The sequence below is a fragment of the Myxocyprinus asiaticus genome, chromosome 6 (genome assembly GCF_019703515.2).
Source record: "Myxocyprinus asiaticus isolate MX2 ecotype Aquarium Trade chromosome 6, UBuf_Myxa_2, whole genome shotgun sequence".
Classification (NCBI taxonomy): Eukaryota; Metazoa; Chordata; class Actinopteri; order Cypriniformes; family Catostomidae; genus Myxocyprinus; species Myxocyprinus asiaticus.
Window position 1 is genome coordinate 18,322,786 of NC_059349.1, and position 20,837 is coordinate 18,343,622.

Consider the following 20,837-nt stretch of genomic DNA (forward strand, 5'->3'; position numbering starts at 1 on the left):
TGCAAAATTCATCAGTGCACGGACTGTCAACCTACAAATTGCTTATAGTTGTCTCTGCATATTCAGCTAGAAAGGAGATTTTAACACCAAAAAAATGCCACACGTGAACTTAAACATTTTCTTAACTTCAAATCAGGGGACAGGGAACATGGACATGACAAGAACTAGAAACAAGAACTTCAACATAAAAAGAGATCTCCATAAATGTTAAAGCAGAGTAAGATGAATACAGTGTAATGGCTGTACTCTAAATGAAGTATGTTTGGTTTGTGTGTTATAGTTGTGTAGTGAGCAGCAAGAGAGCCGTCCTTTACTGAGTCCTTCCATTGATGACTTCCAGAGTGAGAACAAGAGTGATGGAGCAGCTCGGCCAGTCACCTCCAATACAGCAGGTTCCTCATTTCATTACTAATTTGTCATCTGTTCCTCCTCTCTTTCTCATTCATCTTCCCAATCATCTGCTTCTCTTCTGTCCCTTTGCTGTGAATGTGCTAAGCTTTCTATCCAAGAATGCAGGGCTACTTTCATCACATAATATAGTTATTAATTTATATTTGCTGAGTGTAAAAATGTAGATGCTCCTTAGAATTTCATTCAGTTCAAAACTATTATATGTAAAGTATCAATTTAAAGGGATACTTCATTCAAAAAATGAAAATTCTCTCATAATTTACTCACCCTCAGGCCATCCCAGATATGTAGGACTTTCTTTCTTCTACTGAACACAATTAAAGATTTTTAGAAGAATATCTCACCTCTGTTGTATGGACATACAATGCAAGTGAATGGTGACCAGACCTTTCATGCTCCAAAAAGCACATAAATGCAGCATAAAAGTAATGCATAAGACATAATGTCTTCATTATCTGAGCTGGCACCTAATGATGAGAGAATTTTAATTTTTGGGTGAACTATCCCTCTAATATTTGTGACTATTGCACATACTTGTGGTTAGGGGTTTGTTCCAAACTTTTCTAAGTGATCAGACATAAGATTTTTGCCTTGCGGATAATAAAACAGGTGAAACAAATCAAATAGTCTTACACTGAAGCAGGGACCTGAGCCAGATCTAGGGACCACAATAACATAGGTAGGCTCATTTGACTAATGCTTAGCAACATAAGCCCACTTAGCAACCATCCAGAACACCCTAGCAACCACAAAGCAACACCTTGACAACAAAAACAAGGGCTGGGTAAGCACCACTCACATTTTCCTCAGAAAATGTAAATGTCTAGTTGTTAATGCTTTGTTCCATGTCCTCTAGTCTTGTCAACAACACTAGACCTGGTGGACTTGAGTGAACCATGTGAGAGGAGGTGGAACTGGGACAGACGGAGCCCCCGTGGGTCTCTAAGGAATGGTTTCTCTAAGAGCAGCCTCCGCAGGAAGAAGACTGAAGAGACAGAGCTGATCCAAGTGGAGACAGAGCCATCATCTCCCAGCCCCTCCAACCCTGAAAGAGCTGATTTAGATTCAGGTATAGCTCTTTGTTAAATATATTCAGTTTAGTTGTACATTATAGCAAGGTACCCAGGACTTCTTTTCATTGTATACTCATAATTACAGAAAAACAAGTGTAAGTGGGGTAGATGTAAAGAGTAATGATAGCAGCAAACAGAAAAATAATATTTGTGCATTATCATGGTTATTGTATTTTGCAAAAATAATGACTATTCCTGCCCCAAACTCAATTGGCCCAGTTGCTCAAACAAAGAGATTGCAATTCTGTTTGGTTTGGAAGTTTCTTAAAGTTGTCATTTAACGGAAGTTGCGTTGTATTGTTATCTATTTTTGAGTGAAACGGCTTATCAAACAAGAAAAAATGTAAGGCAGGGACTTGATTTTATCTAGCGGTTGTTGATTTGATTGTGAAAAGTGGGCGTTGCATACCGGAATAGAGGCAGATCTGAATGCGAGTTTGCAGTTGACACAAACACACACCCCTTCCACCGTGCTGCTCGAGCCAGAGCCGGTTACTGGAGAAATTACCGGGAAAAGCAGCAATCTCAACATCAGTAATTTATTGAGATGCACCTGTATATACACTTAATTTTTAATCTTTGAATTAGCTGCTTTGACAGCAGGTTTGTGTACTCTTGATGGGCAGGGTTAAAACTGACCAACCCTTACATACATCAGCAGAGAAGAGTCAGTTATTTCACTGGAGGATCAAGTTATGACATTTTGATTAAAGATTCAATTTTTCAAAAAAAGTCAATTTATTTTTATAAAATAGCAAATATGCATAGATTAATCATTTAGACCAGTTACATGCATTAATAAAATATATAGGATCAATTTTGATTTCATACAGTGCTCTCAATGCTGACTCACTTGTTTCCCCATTTGATAGGATGGTATTTGCTTTAATATCTACCTACATTAACCTAGATACCCTCAATATCTGCTGTATTTCCCTACCACGAACAAAATGGGTAATTCATAAAACCCTGCAACCCATTTTAATAAATAATCTATGAAAAAGCCTTAATTTTTAAAATTGCTTCAAGTGTAGAGTTCTTTTAATCAATTTAAGAGGTGCATATGATTAAACTTACAGCTGATTTAATTCAGGCTCTCAGTGTAATTAGATTTTTATGCTTTGTTGTCTATTTTTTTCTATGTCATTGACCACTTAGTCAGGAAGCAGTTACTTTAGCATCAGCACTCAAGTTTAGCATATTATTTAATTAAATTTAGTGGATCTGAAATGTTGGAAAATTATGCAAATTGATAAATAATAGCACAAAACTGTGGCTTTCATGACACTGCTGCTCCACAGTAGAAATGTGTGCATTTTAGCTCTGTTGTTTGTCTGAAGCTTACACTAGAAGTGGTTTTAAATAAAACACTACGCTGGTTTATCTTAATCCTCTGGAAAGTATTAAACAACTTGAACTGTAAAGATAATTTCCAGTTGATTGCGCCTTAAACTACTGTAAGCTAAACTCATTGGCGTGTTTTCCCTGTTGAACTGAATTTATCATTGAGCAGCCCAACTGCTTTAATTACATGTGAGCTTCAGGCTGGTTGAGATAGGCTTGCCATATAAGCTATATCCTTATCTGCTGCTGGGTGGCTTTAATCTAACTTTTGAAATGTTGTTTCATTAAATAGCATAGAATTGATGACAGTCTGCCGATTTTATTTCCCGTCATGCTGCACGCTAACCGTACTGTCTTTAGAGAGCAGCTCACCCCTGGAGAAATGGGAGGAGGTTAACCTTCACCCAGACAGTGCCTTGAATGGAGGAAGGAAGTGGAGATCGGAAAAGAAGAGGTGCAATTCCAACCATTCATCCAGTGAGCTTCTGTGGTAAGTTCAGCTTTGTCCCAATATTACATTTGTGTTTCTATTGGATAAGGGCGCTAACGCACTACAGAAAGCTCTGGCAGAGCATGTGACAGATATGAATTTTGTGAATTGGAACTGGACCTGCCTTTCTGAAGTTGACTACATCAAATTGGTCAACCTGGTCAATCAGCATAATTTTTCTGGTAAAGTTGGTTGACCAAGGAGCTCTTGCGGGTTAAGCTAGTTAAGAAGCCTTTTGGGGTCGTGGGACAAACAGGATCCAAAAACCTTTTCAACGGGGTCTAGTGTGTAGGTGCCCTAAGATGTGGCCAGCCTAATTGCATAAGTCAACATATCACTTTTAACCACTTGTATGCCATCTGGTTAGGTAGGGTGCTTTCACACTTGGTTCAATTGCTTAGATCGAACCCGAGTTCGTTTCCTCTCCCCTCCCCGTACTTCCGCTGGTCTCTGTTTACATCATATTGCAAGAGATGTGACGAATGTGAGCTGCGATTTATTTGGACACAAGCAGGTATGAAAAATGCATTATACCACAATAATCGGTAGCCTGCAAAGATGCAAATCATACGTCATCACTAATGGTTCACTTCCGCGATTTGGTACGATTGCGCTCATATCAACAGCAAACCATACCAGAGTTTACATGAACCATACCCCAGACCATATTTTCAAGCACACCCGCAAACCGCACCCGAGTTTGGATAACAGCATTCACATCATCCAAATGAACTGAACTTTGATGTCATTCGAACCTGGGTGCGCATCAAAAGTGCTAGTGTGAAAGCACCCTAAGTTTAGGGGGGAATCTATGTGATTCCAGCAGTGGAGTTAACGCATACATTGCTATAACAGTCCAATTTTAAGAGCATCATAATTCATCATGGATGTCAGATTTGGATTATTTATTTCAGTTTATTAATTCAGTTTTCTATTGTGCATCAATGTCATTATTGCAGACATAACTAACATTGGCCATCCATGGCATCTCTCCCTCTTCAGGTCTGCAGATTTTAAGACAGGTTTCTCTAACAGACATAGTGCCCTGGAGCTGAGCATTAGCACAGAGTCAGACCCCGGACCCGCCCCTCAGGTACAGTAACACACTAATGATACTTAAATCTCATAAATCACGGTGAAAAAGACTACAGCAGTGTTCAATATTGATCAACATCTTCCTCACACTCTCAGAAAAATGTACCTGAGTATACTTAAAATGGCACAAACCCTTGTCACTGTGGTCTTTTGTGGGAACAGAATTGTTCCATTAGATAAAGAAACAAATACTTGGGACTCCAAATAGTTAGGAGAGGTAGGCTTCCTCTGGAGAGGCACATTTTTTGTAACCTGCCAGATACAGTGTTACTAAAAGGCCTTCCATGTTTCTAAGGTGCAGTTGGAAAGGTACAAATTTGTTCTTTGAAGTAGAATTCAAAGGATTTGTTCCCTTTTTGTGGGAGTGCACCAAAAATAAGTTTTTATTTGTCTGATTTCAGCATTAACTTTCTTTTTGTGCACGATGGGCTGGGCTTGTTTCTCAGATATATTAGTGAATATTAAAATGTAGCAATACTATATTAGTAATACAAAATATTTAATATTGCCCACAACTTTAAAGCTGCATATACTAGACAAAGTACTGTATCAAGTACAGGAATAATATGCATTGGCCCCAAAATGTAGCTATTTAGAAACCTATGCCACACCTAAAAATGTTGTGAATGCCATATTGCTGAACTACTGACAAATACCATCCCCCAGACATTTTTCGCATCAATTTGAACCTTTCCCTGTGGCGGTACTGATAATCACAGGCGTAATAGGAGTGGGACGGGTGGGACATGTTTTCCTTATTACTTCCTGAAACAAACATATAATATAGACAATGACATGTTGTAACTTACAGCAGACTATCTCGATTCAAATGAGCCCAAACACAACATAATATGATAAGGAGATCTTGAAATATTCCTCAAAGAGTGTACATGGAAAGACGATGCACTAAAGGGCACACAACACACGTAGTGTGTGTGTGTGTGTGTATGTGTGTGCGCGCACATGCACGAGGACTTTGGATGTGCAAACAGATATCCACATATGTACTCATCTAAAGGATTTGGATGGTCCTGAGCACTTAATATTTCTGTAATTTGTAGTCTAATCCATTCATTTCCATTGGCTGGTCACTTTAGCCTGGGAACACCACAGCTGTAACAAAGTGAAATAAAACCATTAACATTTTATGAAAATGATCTAAAAAATTTTTGAGTTCAAATGCCGTGTGAACAAAGTCATGGAATTTTATTCCAACTGGATGAAATAATCAGTCAATTTTGACTGGAACACAATATAAGGGTTAAAGTGAACTGACTTAATATGTCCACTAGCCTTGGGATCAGTTAGTTAAAAGTACTGGTAATTCCAAAATGGCTAAGAAAAGTGAAGTTATTTCTGAGAAAAGGTTTAGAATTATTTGTTTGCAGATGCCTCTTGTTTTGGTATTCTGCAATTAAATTCATACATTTAAAAAGTGACTAAATCAAAATACTTTTAGTAGGTACACATGCTAAAATTTTTTATTATTGCCCATAACTTTAAAGTTGCCAATTCAGCATGATCTGAGGACAAATCAGTGTTACCGAGTGGCTGTTTGACCTTGTCTGTGTGTGTGTGTGTGTGTGTGTGTGTGGGTGTGTGTTGTGTGTGTGTGTGGCCATCTGTGTGCACAGCGGCAAAGGCCCCAGCTGGGCAGCGCTTTACTGGGTAGACAACGATCATTAGAGGAGGAGTTTGTGCGAGCCAAGGCTGCTGTGGAGGTGAGAGTCCCTACAACACACACCCACACACAAACACACACACACAAACACACACACACACACACACACACACACACAAACACACACACACAAACACACACATATTGGTGCAGCTATCATTATGATGACTCTCCATAGACATAATAATTTATATACTGTACGAACTATAGATTCTATCCCCTAACCCTAACCCTACCCCTAAACCTAACCCTCACAAAAAACTTTCTGCATTTTTACATTTTCAATAAAACATTGCTTAGTATGTTTTTTTAAGCGATTTGAATTATGGGGTCACTAGAAATGTCCTCATAAACCACATTTATAGCATAATACCCTTGTAATTACCAGTTTGTAACCTAAAGTCCTCGTAAACCATTTAACCCCCCCCCCCCCCACACACACACACACAGACACACACATACACACAAACACAAGAAAATCTCAGTTATTTATTCATTTGAAAAGTTTGGAGAAAGCTTTCTCTGCTGTCAAACAAATCTTCCTACCTAAGGGCTTATTCACAATGTATCTGCCCACCTGGGAAGTGCAGTTTCTTGCATCTCATAAGGCCAGTCTCACCCTGTATGTTTAGACTGCATAATTGGTGTATTTTTAGCCAAAGAGTGCAGCATCAACACAAATGACATCTCAAAGAGGCTGCATTGTGATGATGTCAGCTCTCACCTCCCTAGCCTCACATCCAGAAATGCTTATTGGGCAGTAATATTCATAAGACATCCATTTTAAAGTGATTTGCTCAATAAAGGAAAGCGATAAAAGCCAGAGCAGCTTTTGGAGCTATATTTAACAGTGACACTGAGATCCAGTCAATATTCTGATGTAAACTGTCTGAAGTTTCCTACTATCAAATATTAGTTTGTTCTTCCAGCAACTATCAAAGTAACTGGTACAATGTAACTTTCATAACACGGCTTCTAAGGCATCAGATTCCTTAAAATAGTAAAGTTTAATATAAAAGAGGAATTCTTTATTTTATTTTGCATGTAGATGATGCAGTGGAAATTTGTCACCTGCGCCATGAGGGGGAGAAGTCATATATTTCTGATCTGCCCATGTCGCCCATGCCTAAATCTGCCACTGCCTGCAGTTGTTACTTTAAGGAGCTTTCTAGGAGATTTCTACTCAATCTTTCATTAAAATTAGTTTTGTCGGTGTAACCTAATGTATTCAGATTGATTCAGTGATGTTAAATAATATTTTTGTCTTTAATTTAAATGTTTGCACATGAAGCACATTTTTTGGGTTAACGTTTTTTTTCAGTGTATGCATGCATGCAGACATTTTTATTTGAACAGATGTAAATGTGCCACATAGTATCAATGATAATATAGATTAATTTATTGGTTACTGTAATAAATTGATTTTAATGACTTCTAATAAAGTAGGAATCCATACAAAGTACAAAAAGGAGGGATGCAGGTGGTGTAAAGTTTAACAGCAATATAATATTACACAAGCACACAACGTTTTTAATATTATATTGCAGTTAAACTTCAAGTAATTATTGATTTATTGCTTCCCCTTCTGAAACAGCTAAAAAACATCTTAAACCAGCCTTATCTGATTTGCTGGTTTCAACTTCTTTACGATTGTCTAGCTCTCCCATCCTGACCAGCTGAAAAGTACCTCAATCCCCTCTAAACCAGAAAGCAGACCAGTCTGACCAGGTTGGGAGACTAGCTAAAAGGGTGTTTGTGTGTGTGTGTGTATGTGTGTCTTTTTTTTTGTTTTTTGAATGAATAAAGCTTATGCCTGGTGCTTATTACAAACTGAAGCAAAGATAAGATACTTTCATTGAATAAGAAACAGATAATTTCACACATAATAATGTACAGTATGTATGTACAGTATGTTTGAATCTGTACAGTATGTATGTAGGCTGTCCGTGCTACTAGGTGATTATTAATGTATAGATGAATGAGGTCCCGTGTGGTGTTTCATCTGCACAGCTCCTCATCATCATGGTGACAGAAATGCTTGAAGGAAATGCAGACAATCTAGGAAAAGATTGCTCATCCATATTCTATTAGGCTGATAACAGAGCTGTGGCAGACAAGCCTCTTGTTAATCATAAAGGAAGAAGTGGGAACCAGGTTACCTAACAAAAAGACTTTTAATAATCAAAACACAACATAAAACTGCTTTTCATCATAACACAAAACATTGACGCACCCACACACAGTGGCTACGTATGCCTCTCTCTCTCTCGAACTGGCATCCCCAGCTCCGCTTTATCTCTTTCCCGGCTGATTGGGCTGCTTCAGCGACAGGGATCCATCGTTATGGCCCAGCCACGCCCTCCTCCTCATCACATATCCCCAAAGCCCGATTCTTACTCCCCCCCTCCCTTCCTGGAGGGGAGGTGTTGCCCTTTCAGCCGTCCTTCCGCTGGCTGGTCTTCCCCGCTTCTTGGGAATCTGAGTAGGATGAGGGGAGGGAGAGGGGGAGAGAGAGAGAGAGAGCGGGAGAGCCCGAGAGAGAGAGAGAGAGAAGGGAGAGAGGAAAAAGAAAAAAAAACTCCTCCACCTCCTGGCGGACGGCAGCGACTCAGCCGCCTCCTGACGGATGGCAACGAGCTCCTTCACCCCCTGGTGGATGGCAGCGGCTCCTCCACCCCCTGGTGAGGTTAATGTTGGGGTGTTCCTCCTAAAGTCCACTATCATCTCCACTGTTTTAAGCTTGTTCAGCTCCAGGTTGTTTTGACAGCACCAGATGGCCAGCTGTTCAACCTCCCTTCTGTATGCAGACTCATTGTCATCTTGGATGAGACCGATGACTGTAGTGTCATCTGCGAACTTCAGGAGCTTGACAGAGGGGTCCTTGGTGGTGCAGTCATTTGTGTAGAGGGAGAAGAGTAGTCTGAAGAGCACACATCCCTGGGGGGCACCAGTGTTGATTGTAAATGTGCTGGAGGTGAATTTCCCCATTCTCACTAGCTGCTGCCTGTCTGTCAGAAAGCTGGTGATCCACTGACAGATAGAGCCGGGACCAGAGAGCTGGGTTAATTTAGTCCATAGGAGAGCAGGGTTGATGGTGTTAAAAGCCGAACTGAAGTCAATAAATAGTATCCTTGCATATGTCCCTGGTCTGTCTAGATGTTGAAGTATGTAATGCAGACCCATATTGACTGCATAATCCACAGACCTCTTTGCTCTATAAGCAAATTGAAGGGGATCCAGAAAGGGTTCAGTGATGTCCTTCAGGTGGGCCAACACCAGTCTCACAAATGACTTCATGACCACAGACATCAGAGTGATAGGTCTGTAGTCATTAAGTCCTTTGAGACGGGGATGATTGTGGAGCATTTCAAGCAGTAGGGAACTTCACACTGCCCCAGTGATGTGTTGAAAATCTGTGTGAAGATGGGGACCAGCTGGTCAGCACAGGATTTTAGACAAGTGGGTGAAATACCATCTGGCCCTGTGCTTTTCTTGTCTTCTGTTTCCAGAAGACCTGGCACACATCATCTTCACAGATCTTAAGTGCATGTTGAGTAGCAGGAGAGGGGAGGAGGGTGGTGGCAGGAGGTGTAAATGTTTGTGTGCTGTGAAGGTTGGAGCGGGTGTGGGTTGTGTGACTGGGCTTTTCAAATCTACAGTAAAACACATTCAGGTCGTTAGCCAGTTGTTGATTCCCTTCAGTGTTGGGGTATCTTATAGTTGGTAAAATCTTTCAGGCCTCTCCATACTGATGCAGGGCCATTAGCTGAAAACTGTTTTTTCAGCTTTTCAGAATAGCTTCTTTTAGCCACTTTAATCTCCTTTGTCAGTCTGTATTTGGCCTGATTGTACAAGATTTTATCCCCAAGCATCCTCTTTGGCCTGACGAAGCTGCCTGAGTTTTGCTGTAAACCATGGTTTGTCATTGTTGTATGTTAAATAAGTCCTAGTAGGAATGCACATGTTGTCACAGAAACTGGTATATGATGTCACAGTATCTGTGAGCTCATCCAGGTCTGTGGCTGCAGCTTCAAAAACACTCCAGTCAGTGCAGTCAAAGCAGGCTTGTAGTTCCAGTTCTGCTTTATTGGTCTATCTTTTTACAGTCTTTACAGTTTTAGTTTCTGCCTGTAGGTTGGAAGAAGATGAACCAGACAGTGATCAAAAAGTCCTAAAGCTGCTCGTGGGACAGAGCAATATGCATCCTTTATTGTTGTGTGGCAATGATCCAGTGTATTTCTGTCTCTGGTGGGGAATGTAATGTGCTGTCTGTATTTGGGCAGTTCATGTGTGAGATTTGCCTTGTTAAAATCTCCAATAATAATAATAAGTGAGTCCGGGTGTTGTTGCTCCGTGTCTGTGAATACATGAGGAAAACACCCGTGGCAAGTAGAAAGACTTACAGTTTATGAATAGCACCTCTAAATTAGGACAGCACATCTTCTTCAGCGTTGTTACATCTGTACACCAACATTTGTTGATGTAAAAACACATTCCACCACCTCTTGGTTTCCCCTTTAACTCCTTGAAGCACAATGCAGCAGAATTTGCAAAGTCCTTATTTTTGTGGGTGAGGAAAAGTAATTTGTCCGTTTTGTTAGGAAGAGAGCGGAGATTCGCTAGATGGATGCTTGTCGGAGCTTGACCAGCACGCCGACTCCACGTTTGCGTCTTTTACCGCGCTTGTACAGCACCGCATCTCCTCCGACTAAAATATCCAACAGAACATCTGAATAATCAAAAAATGTTAAAAGATTGTCTGTCGTGTGCTGCCGAATATTCAGCTGCTCATCTCTGATAATACTGATTGGAAATAAATTACTAAACACAGGACAAACAAACAAAAACAGCAAAAGAACTGCAGAGCTCCATACCGAGGTGGCCATCCGTGGCACCATTTTAGATGTTAAACCTGATGTTATTCTGATAATGTAAAAATTTTGAGTGAAGAAAGCTGATTGCACTTGTTCATTCAGGTGATTTTTCATTTGTCAAGATCAGTGTAGCCTTTGAGGAATTTAGACAGTCTACAGATCTACTGACATTACTGGCCATTACTGTCTCCATGTCAGATTATATGAGATTATGGTGATTAATTTCACTCACATGGGAAACGGCTAACTGTTACTCATACTATACCTTTATTGCACGGCTCTCAGGAATACATGATTCTGATCAGTCAGTCGTGTCATTCTGTGATCATATATTTTCTATAATTGTCCGTTGCCTCAGACAGCTGCTTTCTTTCATAGCTATGCTAGTTTCATAACTCCTGTCCAGTGGCGGTTCTAGCTTGTATGGCGCCCTGGGCGAAACCACTGTGTGGGTGCCTCATGCCGCCCCACCGCAAGATGCCGCCCCCCCCCTCCACAAGATGCCGCCCTGGGTAACAGCACATGTCACCCATGGTTAAATCCGCTACCGATCCTGTCACTATTCGGTCTCTTTCTTCTTACATGATAAATCAATTTAACTCAAATGGACATTTCATCTCCATTTTTATTTATTTATTTTGTAAGTAGCTGTGTAAAAAGCAGGATAATTACAGTCAGTTGGTCAGTAAGCAAAATAACCTCTTTAGGATGATATCAGGGTGACCTCCTCTTCGCAGTGGGGTCCTTATCATTCTGTCAGGATTATTTTTAAACGATGACCTTCAGATAGCTTATTATACCTTATTTTACTATCTAAATTATCCAAACAAGTTTAAGACAAAACTACACACTGATATACACTGAGCACTTTAGGAGTACCTGTACACCTACTTATTCATGCTGTTATCTAATCATGTGGCAGCAGTGCATTGCATAAAATCAGCCAGATATGGGTCAAGAGCTTCAGTTAATGTTCACATCAACCATCAGAATGGGGAAAAAATGTGATCTCAGTTATTTTGACCGTGGCATGATGGTTGGTGCCAGACGGGCTGGTTTGAGTATTTCTGTAACTGCTGATCTCCTGGGATTTTCACACACAACAGTCTCTGGAGTTCAAAAAACATCCAGTGAGTGGCAGTTCTATGGATGGAAACAGCTTGTTGATGAGAGAGGTCAATGGAGAATGGCCAGACCAGTTCGAGCTGACAAAGTCTACGGTAACTCAGATAACCACTCTGTACAATTGTAGTGAGCAGAATAGTATCTCAGAATGCACAGCATGTTGAATCTTGAGGTGGATGTGCTACAACAGCAGAAGACCACATCGGGCACTTTATTAGACCATAGTGTTCCTAATAAAGTGCTCAGTGAATGTACATTTGTGTACATTTATGATAATACTTTCCCCTTGAGGTCTACTGTCAATGATGTACTGTAACTGGAATCTGCTTAGACTTAGAGCTATAATAAACATCTGATCTGACACGTAGAACTCAGTGAATAAATTCAGACACACACTATATACTGATAATGCTGACCTGTCAGATTGATATGTATTAGATACTGTATGAAATCTGAGAGGTGTGTCATTGTAATCCAATTATAAATGTGCATATGACATTCAAGTAGATCCATAACAAGTTAAATATGGCTCTGACCTTTTGATCTTGCGGCTCCATTGCAGCTTTTATAAATAAAAAAACAATATGTCCTCATAAAAATGGAGCACTTAATTAAAATGGAAAAACACAAATCCAGCAGTTTAAATGCTGTAAAGTGGATCCTCAGTTTTCCAAGCTGGGTGGGTTATGGTATTATTAAAGCAGCATTTTATAAATGTTTATACATTTATAAATCAAGCATCTCTTTATATTGGAAAAAAGAAAACTAAATGAAAACATTTTATTTAACTAACTAACTAAAAAAAACAAAAAAACAGTTCATTTCATTCAATTAATTTGCATGATTCCAAAATGAACTAAAATCAAATAAAAATGACTTTCAAATAACATTAGTTTAGAATACACAATATATTTTTTGAAAACTGGAAACTTTACAACATGCCTTCTTTAAACATAAAAATGCTACTAGTTAGCGATAACATTTAATGCTGTAAATATTTCAATGATATCTGTTGCCTACTCTTTGGCAGTCCTTAAAAAACTAAATTAAAACTAGAATAAAAAGTAAATATATTGAAAAAATCTGTATATTTATACTGAACCATATATATGATATAATAGACTATATATATATATATATATATATATATATATATATATATATATATATATATATATATATATATATATATATATATATAAACTGTATACACAACTAAATTGAAAGGACAAATTGCAAATAAAATAGAAATAAAAGCTAAATTGTGGGCCTCATTTTGTGTTATATGTCAATATTGTTTGTTTTCTAAAGGGCTGTGTAACTGTCTCCCACAGTCAGACACTGAGTTCTGGGATAAAATGCAGGCTGAGTGGGAGGAGCTAGTTAGACGGAACTGGCTGGACAACGCTGACAGTGAAGGACTGGTTCCACTTAACTTCTCACAGACTGAGAAGGTATCTTATCCAATCAGAACACTCTACATTATGCTGCGGTCAGTCAGAAGAATTAATGCTTTGACAGTATTATGTGAGTCAAGACACTATAATATGAAAAGAGATTATGTTAATCATTAAGGAGAGGGTTAGCAGAATGTCACCCAATCAGAAAACGCTCTGAATATTGTTAACCAATCAAAGGTTGAATATTGTTTCATAACGACTGCTTTCAGATTCTCAGTATTGCATTTTCTATGACGGCAGAAGTGATAAAGTGGTAGATTATCACTTCAAAGGTTATGGACTCCAGATTATGTGCTCTCATATTCCATAATTGTGTGGTTCCAAATGGATAGCAGAGAACATGCAGATAAAAATGACTTCTAAAGCCGATGATGTAGTTCTATCAGAAAAACAGCCTGATTAATCAAAACCTGTTAGCACTGACATTGATTAGCACATTTTTGTACATGCAGTTTGTTATGTGATCAATGTTTGGAACCACTCAAAAACTGCCCTCAGTCATTAATGCTCAGACTCTTCATTTGAGAACAGAGTGGGTGTTTATGTAGATTTTTACATTTTCACAAGAAAATGTAAGTGTTCCTTGCCTCCACAAGTTTTGCGGTGGTGTTCTGGATGGTTTCCAGGGCCTTGCTATGATTGCTAGGGTATTGCTAGGTAGTTTCTAGGATGTTCTGGGTGGTTGCTTGCTGGTTCAAGTAAAATGAGCTCACCTCTCTATGATATTCTGGTCCCTAGATATGTCTCAGATCTCTCCTTTAGTGCAAGTCTATGGGAGGTTTTCATTAGAAAGTCCCTCACTTAAGTACTCGCTTAAAAAATACATTATATTTACTCAGGGTTTTGATTGTCTTCTTTCAGCTTGACTCATGGCTGTGTTTGTTCTTTGGTTCTGTTGCTTGCAGGGTTACTACTTCCACACCAATAACCCCTATAAAGAGTCTGTCAATGCCTTTGAGGAGGGACTGCAGAGGTGCGGAGATGGGGATCTGAACAGCGCTGTATTGCTGCTGGAGGCAGCCATCTTACAGGACCCTCAGGATTCAGAGGTAAAAACCTCCACAACAAAACTCACACACACTCTTTCCTCCAGTTTCTTGCCAGCCCATTTATTGAGCATTTGTGTGTTCTTTGCTGCCTTACACTTTAGCTCTGTTCTAAAACCTAGTGAGCTGCCTATCTCAGGGTTCACATGGTCATGGAAAACCTGGAAATATCAAGGAATTTTAAAACTGTGATTTCCAGGCCTGGAAAAGTCATTGAAATTGAGTTGAATCTTAAGTAATCTAATTTTGTATTTTATTTTATTTTATTGCCATTTTTAAATGTATTAATCTTACTAATCATTAAATGTATTATTAAAAAAAAGGTTGGAGGTATCCTTTTGTGGGAATGGCAATGTAATAACAAATATTTTACCCAATATTTATGTGTGCTGTGTGTTTGTATATTTATTAAAGTATTGTGTTGTTAGCTTAGCAACATGCTAATGTTGCAATTGTGAGTAGAGCACTGAAATTTATGGATAAAAAAATGATCAATTTAATTACAAATTTACTATTTTATCCAATATTTATGTGTGCTATGTATTTGTGTACTTATTAGTATTTTGTTGTTTAAAATCTATTGGGTGGGACGTCATTTATTAGGGTTCCATCTCAATAAGGATGTTGCATTAGAAGACAGCTGCCTATGTAAGCAGTAGACAGCAAAGCATCTCACTAGGTTTTGGAAAAGAGCTATTAATTCCTGTTCAACTCAGTTTACTCAGTATCTTATATTTCCTCACCTCCTTATGATAGATAAGGAAACAGATTATATAAGTGACCGACTTATTTTCTTTATCGCTTAAAGCCATGGCAAATCAATTTTCTTCCTATCCAGCCTTCGCTATATCTCATTATTGTCCAGTCATCACTGTCGAAAATTTAATGAAATTTCCCATGTTTTATGAGCCAAGGTGGTGGCAGACAGATGGCGTACACCTCTGGGATGGCTTATGAATATGATCCTGTTTAACTCTAATCAAAACCATAGTAGAGTCCATTGTCAACATCCCCTGAGTGACATGCCATAAATCGCACTGGCCAAGCACATTAAGTGAGGGAACAACAATATGTTTCATACAGCTGGCAGCCCCAGTAATTGCAAGTCGTTTTTATGGGGCCCTTCGAGCTATTTATGCTCAGCCTTTTCATTTCTGTTTTGCTCTTATAACTCGAATGTTTGTTTCAAATTGTTGTATTTTTTTTTTCTTGTTCAAAGGCTTGGCTGGTTTTGGGGACCACACAGGCAGAGAATGAGAATGAGCAGGCAGCTATTGTTTGTCTTCAGAGGTGAGTAGACATTCATGAGGGTATTGTGATTTATGCTGGTGTCTGATGTTTGCCAGAGGAGCATTAATGCTCTGTTCTATGAGCGTGAATGATGTTGCAAATACAGCATTTTAATGCCCTTTCGTGGGGGGATTACACGTCTTACAGACTCTCAGATAAATCTGAAGCATCTTAACAAGGACAGCGCTTTTCTCACAAAATCCACTTATCAATGAAACATCTGCTGGTTGAAAGACCGTACAAATAGTCACATTGTGTTTAACACAAAAAAGTGTCTATATAATGAATGGATTCATTTTAGAAATAATAAATCCACTATGCTTGATTCTATACTGAAAACCATCCTGACGCAGTGACACAATTTCCAGTCTGCACAGTTGAAAAAGTATTCAGCCCCAACCCCTTTTCACAATGATTTCCAGATATTATTTTTTTCCAGAGAACCTGAGATTTTGACTAATTAACTTTTGCAAGGCGTGTTGCGAGTGCAAGCTGCAAGGCGATCGTCTGTGTTCTGCGACTGCTATCAGGTTGTTGAATAACGTTGAATAACTCCAGTGGAGTTTCTGGTGCCCCCCCCCCAGGGAGCTAGTGCCCTACACAGACTCCGTAATATGCGTATAGGAAGCGGTGACACAATGTGTAACCAACTTCGCAAAAAACTATTTCAGTTGCACTAAATATTTACACAATGAAAACCCTTAAGTTGACTTTACTCGATTGATTGAGTAAACTTGTTCCCTCAATTGAATTGAGTAATGGCATCACCAAAACTTGTGTAATTATGTTCACTAAACTTGGTGTTTATTCATTTACAATGAACTTATCTATTTAAGTTAAAGGAGCACTCTGTAATTTTTTCCTCATTAAAAAAGTTTAAGCCTTGCCATCCGTCTAAAAACCACCATGACCAGAGGTGAAGTAAAACAAGGATAAATATTAGAGATGCCTTTGGAAGATGGAGACAGCTTAAAGCCCAGAAATCCTTTAAAACGGATGCTGAGTTGGCTAATTTGCATGTCCTCATTCTGGCAAGCCGCATGAGCTTCTAGTCTGGGGTGAGGCTGACATCTCTCCAATATTTTGAATTTGGACTGCAGTACCCATTTCAAACACTTGTTGTCAGTCTTACATATAGCACTTTTAAGCTGTACCAGGTTAATTAAGTCAGTATACAGTATATATCATATATATATATATATATATATATATATATATATATATATATATATATATATATATATATATATATCGTTTTAAGTCTAAGTGCATAATACACATGTAATTGTTGTGCTTTTACTTTAAAATAAAACTGTGTATATAATTGTGAAGAAGCACAAATCTGGGGAAGTTTACAAGATAATTTCAATGGCACTGAACAAATCTCATATATATATATATATATATATATATATATATATATATATATATATATATATATATATATATATATATATATATATACTATTTAAATGTTTATGTATTACAGTGGAAAGAAAACCTCAATTAATCTTCAAAAAAGCTCAAGTTTTAGCTTTATTTCTTTTCTTTTTTTTATGTTTCTTTCAATTTGTCATAGTGTAAAATACAGCAGCTAGAAAACAGTAATATAATATAATATAATCAGGGTTGGGAGTGTTACTTTTGAAATGTATTCCACTACAGATTACAGAATAAATGCTATAAAATTTAATTTGTAACATATTCCATTAGATTACTCAAGGACAGTAACGTATTCAAAATACTTTGGATTACTTCTTCAGCACTGGTAGATTTTTTCACTTGTTTTGACTATAAAAACTCTGCCAGTACAGTACGACAAAATACATGTTAAAAATACATTCTCTGAAAAACCTAAATATCTTATGCAGTGTTGTTTCTCAAACAAGATTAATCTAATTGATCTTTTTTCAAGGATTTTTAGACATTTTTACAGGAAAACAATACAAAAATTATTATCAAGAATATGATTTTTGCCCTAATATCAAAGATCTTACTAGAAAAAAGAAATTATGATCCAACGTGAATTTTCTTGATAAAAAAAATATGATCGTGTCTGGTAACGTGCATGTAAAATAACTAGAAATAGCATTTTATCTTAGCGTAAAGCTGACAATTTACACAAGATTTATTTCTATTTCTTGTGCTCCAAATGTACTTCAAACTTACTTCTCTGTCTGCTCATATGAATGTAACACATCATAAGAAAGTGTTTCACCGCTGTTCAAATGCACTTTTGATCACATCATTTATATGTATAAATGTTTTCCATCTGAAAGGACTAAATATTAAATGAAACAAATGACAATAAAATGCAAAGTAATCTCTTCAGTAATCAAAATACTTTTTGAATGCAACTGTATTCTGATTACTAATGATTTAAACTGTAACTGTAGTGGAATACAGTTACTTATATTTTGTATTTTAAATACGTAATCCCGTTACATGTATTCCGTTACTCCCCAACCCTGAATATAATATAATATAATATAATATAATATATAAGTAAGGAATAATTGCTGACGCTGCGCATCGTGACCGTTACACCTTGGGTGTGCATCATTTTTCAATAATTCAATGGGCCAGAGTCAATTATCCGAATCAGAATCAGCTTTATTGCCAAGTGTTCACATGTACACAAGGAAAAACATTTTTGGTGATAGGAGAGACAAGTGCACACAGAACATTACAGTGAGACACAGAATAAAAAACAAGGTATGAGTATAAATAGACATACAAATAATAGGACAGATAACAGAATGGCGTAGGTACATGTGCAAGTGGTAATGTATGTGCAAGGTAGGGGTTCGTACACTTATTGAATTAAATATGTGAATTTACATATATACATGAGATATGTATTTACATTATTGCGCTTATACCATGGTTACCACACATTTAGACATCGTTCAGGGTTTTATCTCAAGACATTTTCTGGTTTTCGTCCCTAAAATGCTCTTTTGAGTGGAACTACTTTCTTCTGCCACGGATTCAGCATCTTGCTCTGATGCAGCTCAAGTCTTCGTTGCTAGTTCGAAAACGTCACTTTAGAACTAGCAACGGGGGATAGCGAGGCTCGCGCTGCTTTACTGGAGCACTTACTGGAGTAATAAGGTAGTGCGTTTGTGCGTGTGTGTATGTGTGTGTGTGTGTGTGTGTTTGTGTGAGTTTGTGTTTGAGAGATCGAAAGAGAGAAACTCAGAAACTGAGAGAGAGAAACTTTTTTGTTGCAGCTCTCGTCAGAAGTCACATCGCTTCAAAATCACCAAGATGTAAGTTTAAGCTCTTCTCAGCAGCAGCGAGTGTCGCCATATTTCCGTTGTAAAACTTAACAACTGTTTTCAACTCCATTGAGATGCAGTAGTGCGCTGACATGACGGCTCTGTTTTTCGCATTGTGCATTGATATGTATGTGTGTCCACGTGTGTGTGAGAGAGCTTAAGAGAGGGGGAGGTGGAGCATGAGGGTGTTTCCCACAGATATTTCAGATAATTAAGAAACTGTTGTATTGATCAAGTGTATCTAGCTTTGATACAGTTCAAGCCTTTGTTGCTAGTTCGAAAACATCACTTTAGAACTAGCAACGGAGGATGCACTGCTTTTCGGCATTGGAGTAACAAGGTAGTGTGTGTGTGTGTGTGTGTGTGTGTGTGTGTGTGTGTGTGTAAGTTTGGGTGAGACGAGGGCATTTTTCAACCGAAATTGAAATAAATGTAGGACATTATGGACATTTCTTGATATTCTTAACCGATTTACTTTAACCAATGTCTTTGTTTATATGGTTATTTTGCTGTGGTAGCATGTACGGTTTGTGTGTGTGTGTGTGGGTGAGACGAGAGCGAAAGAGAGAGAGAAAGAGAGGAAGCCAAAGGACACTTTTCAATCGAAATTGAAATAAATTTAGGGTATTATAGACATTGTTTGTCATTCTGATCTGATGTTCTTAACCACTGTCTTTGTTTTATTTGGTTATTTTATTGTGGTAGCCTGTAGGGCTCTTTGAAATAACTGAAATAGTTTGGCGAAGTGATATGGAATCGTTATTCAGTCAAGACCTGGAACTACTTTATAGCTGTGCGTTTCCTTGAAAAATAATTGCACACCTTAGAACGTCTGTCAACCAAATAGAAACAAGCATTCAACAGACCCGTGGAATAATATAATTTAATCTAAAATAATGTAATGTAGTGTAATATAATTATACTATAATAAATTTTCAATGTGGAATCTGAGATTGTGAAAACAATATTGGGTGTTGAATACTTTTTCAAGGCACTGTATTTCCTAACAATCAACACTGTCAGGCTCATTAAAGGAATATTCTGAGTTCAATACAAATTAAGCTTAACTTACAGCATTTGTGGCATAATGCTGATTACCACGAAAATTAATTCTGAATTCCCTCTTTTTCTTTAAAAATAGCGAAAATCTGGGCCCGTACTCACAAAGATTTTTATCTTACCACTAAGAGTTCTCCAAAGAGTTCCTAGTTAGGAGTTTTTGTTTAAAACCCATTCACAAAACTGCTAAGAGCAAGTCTTACTAAAGAAATCTTAAGATAAGAGTAAGGCGGAGTTGTTGCTATGGATGACGTCACGTTTTATTAGCAAGCTCTTTTAAATCGCCCTCAGTGATTGGTAGACAGGGAACTGCTATTTGTCAGCTAAGACAGACAACGATATAATACATTATTATAATATATTACTATAGTATATATACATACATTATACATTATAATGTTATATTATTAAAATACAATCTGGATTGATGGCAGCAGTCATGCTTTGGATTGTTTGTGAGTCACTCTTAGGGAGTTAGAAGTCCTCAGGATATTAGGAGTGACACGCCCCTAATTTTTAAGAGTTGCTCCTAAATTTCCATGTTAGGAGCTACTTTTAGCCATAAGATTTGTGAATACAGGCCCTGGTTTCCAGTGAGGCACTTACAA

The 20,837-nt window shown here is 38.0% G+C and overlaps 1 protein-coding gene across 3 annotated transcripts in view; it reads left to right on the forward strand.

The window, feature by feature from the left end:
- Window positions 1-20,837, forward strand: part of LOC127442013 (PEX5-related protein-like) — a 48,390-nt gene that overhangs the window by 19,641 nt on the left and 7,912 nt on the right. For 2 of the 3 annotated variants that reach the window (XM_051699669.1, XM_051699672.1), the window contains 8 exons: window positions 281-392; window positions 1,268-1,480; window positions 3,189-3,318; window positions 4,321-4,411; window positions 6,048-6,134; window positions 13,428-13,547; window positions 14,459-14,602; window positions 15,819-15,889. In XM_051699669.1, the coding sequence (XP_051555629.1) occupies window positions 281-392; window positions 1,268-1,480; window positions 3,189-3,318; window positions 4,321-4,411; window positions 6,048-6,134; window positions 13,428-13,547; window positions 14,459-14,602; window positions 15,819-15,889 (968 nt within the window). The remainder of the gene's footprint in view (window positions 1-280; window positions 393-1,267; window positions 1,481-3,188; window positions 3,319-4,320; window positions 4,412-6,047; window positions 6,135-13,427; window positions 13,548-14,458; window positions 14,603-15,818; window positions 15,890-20,837) is intronic. The other variant, XM_051699670.1, reaches the window with a different exon arrangement.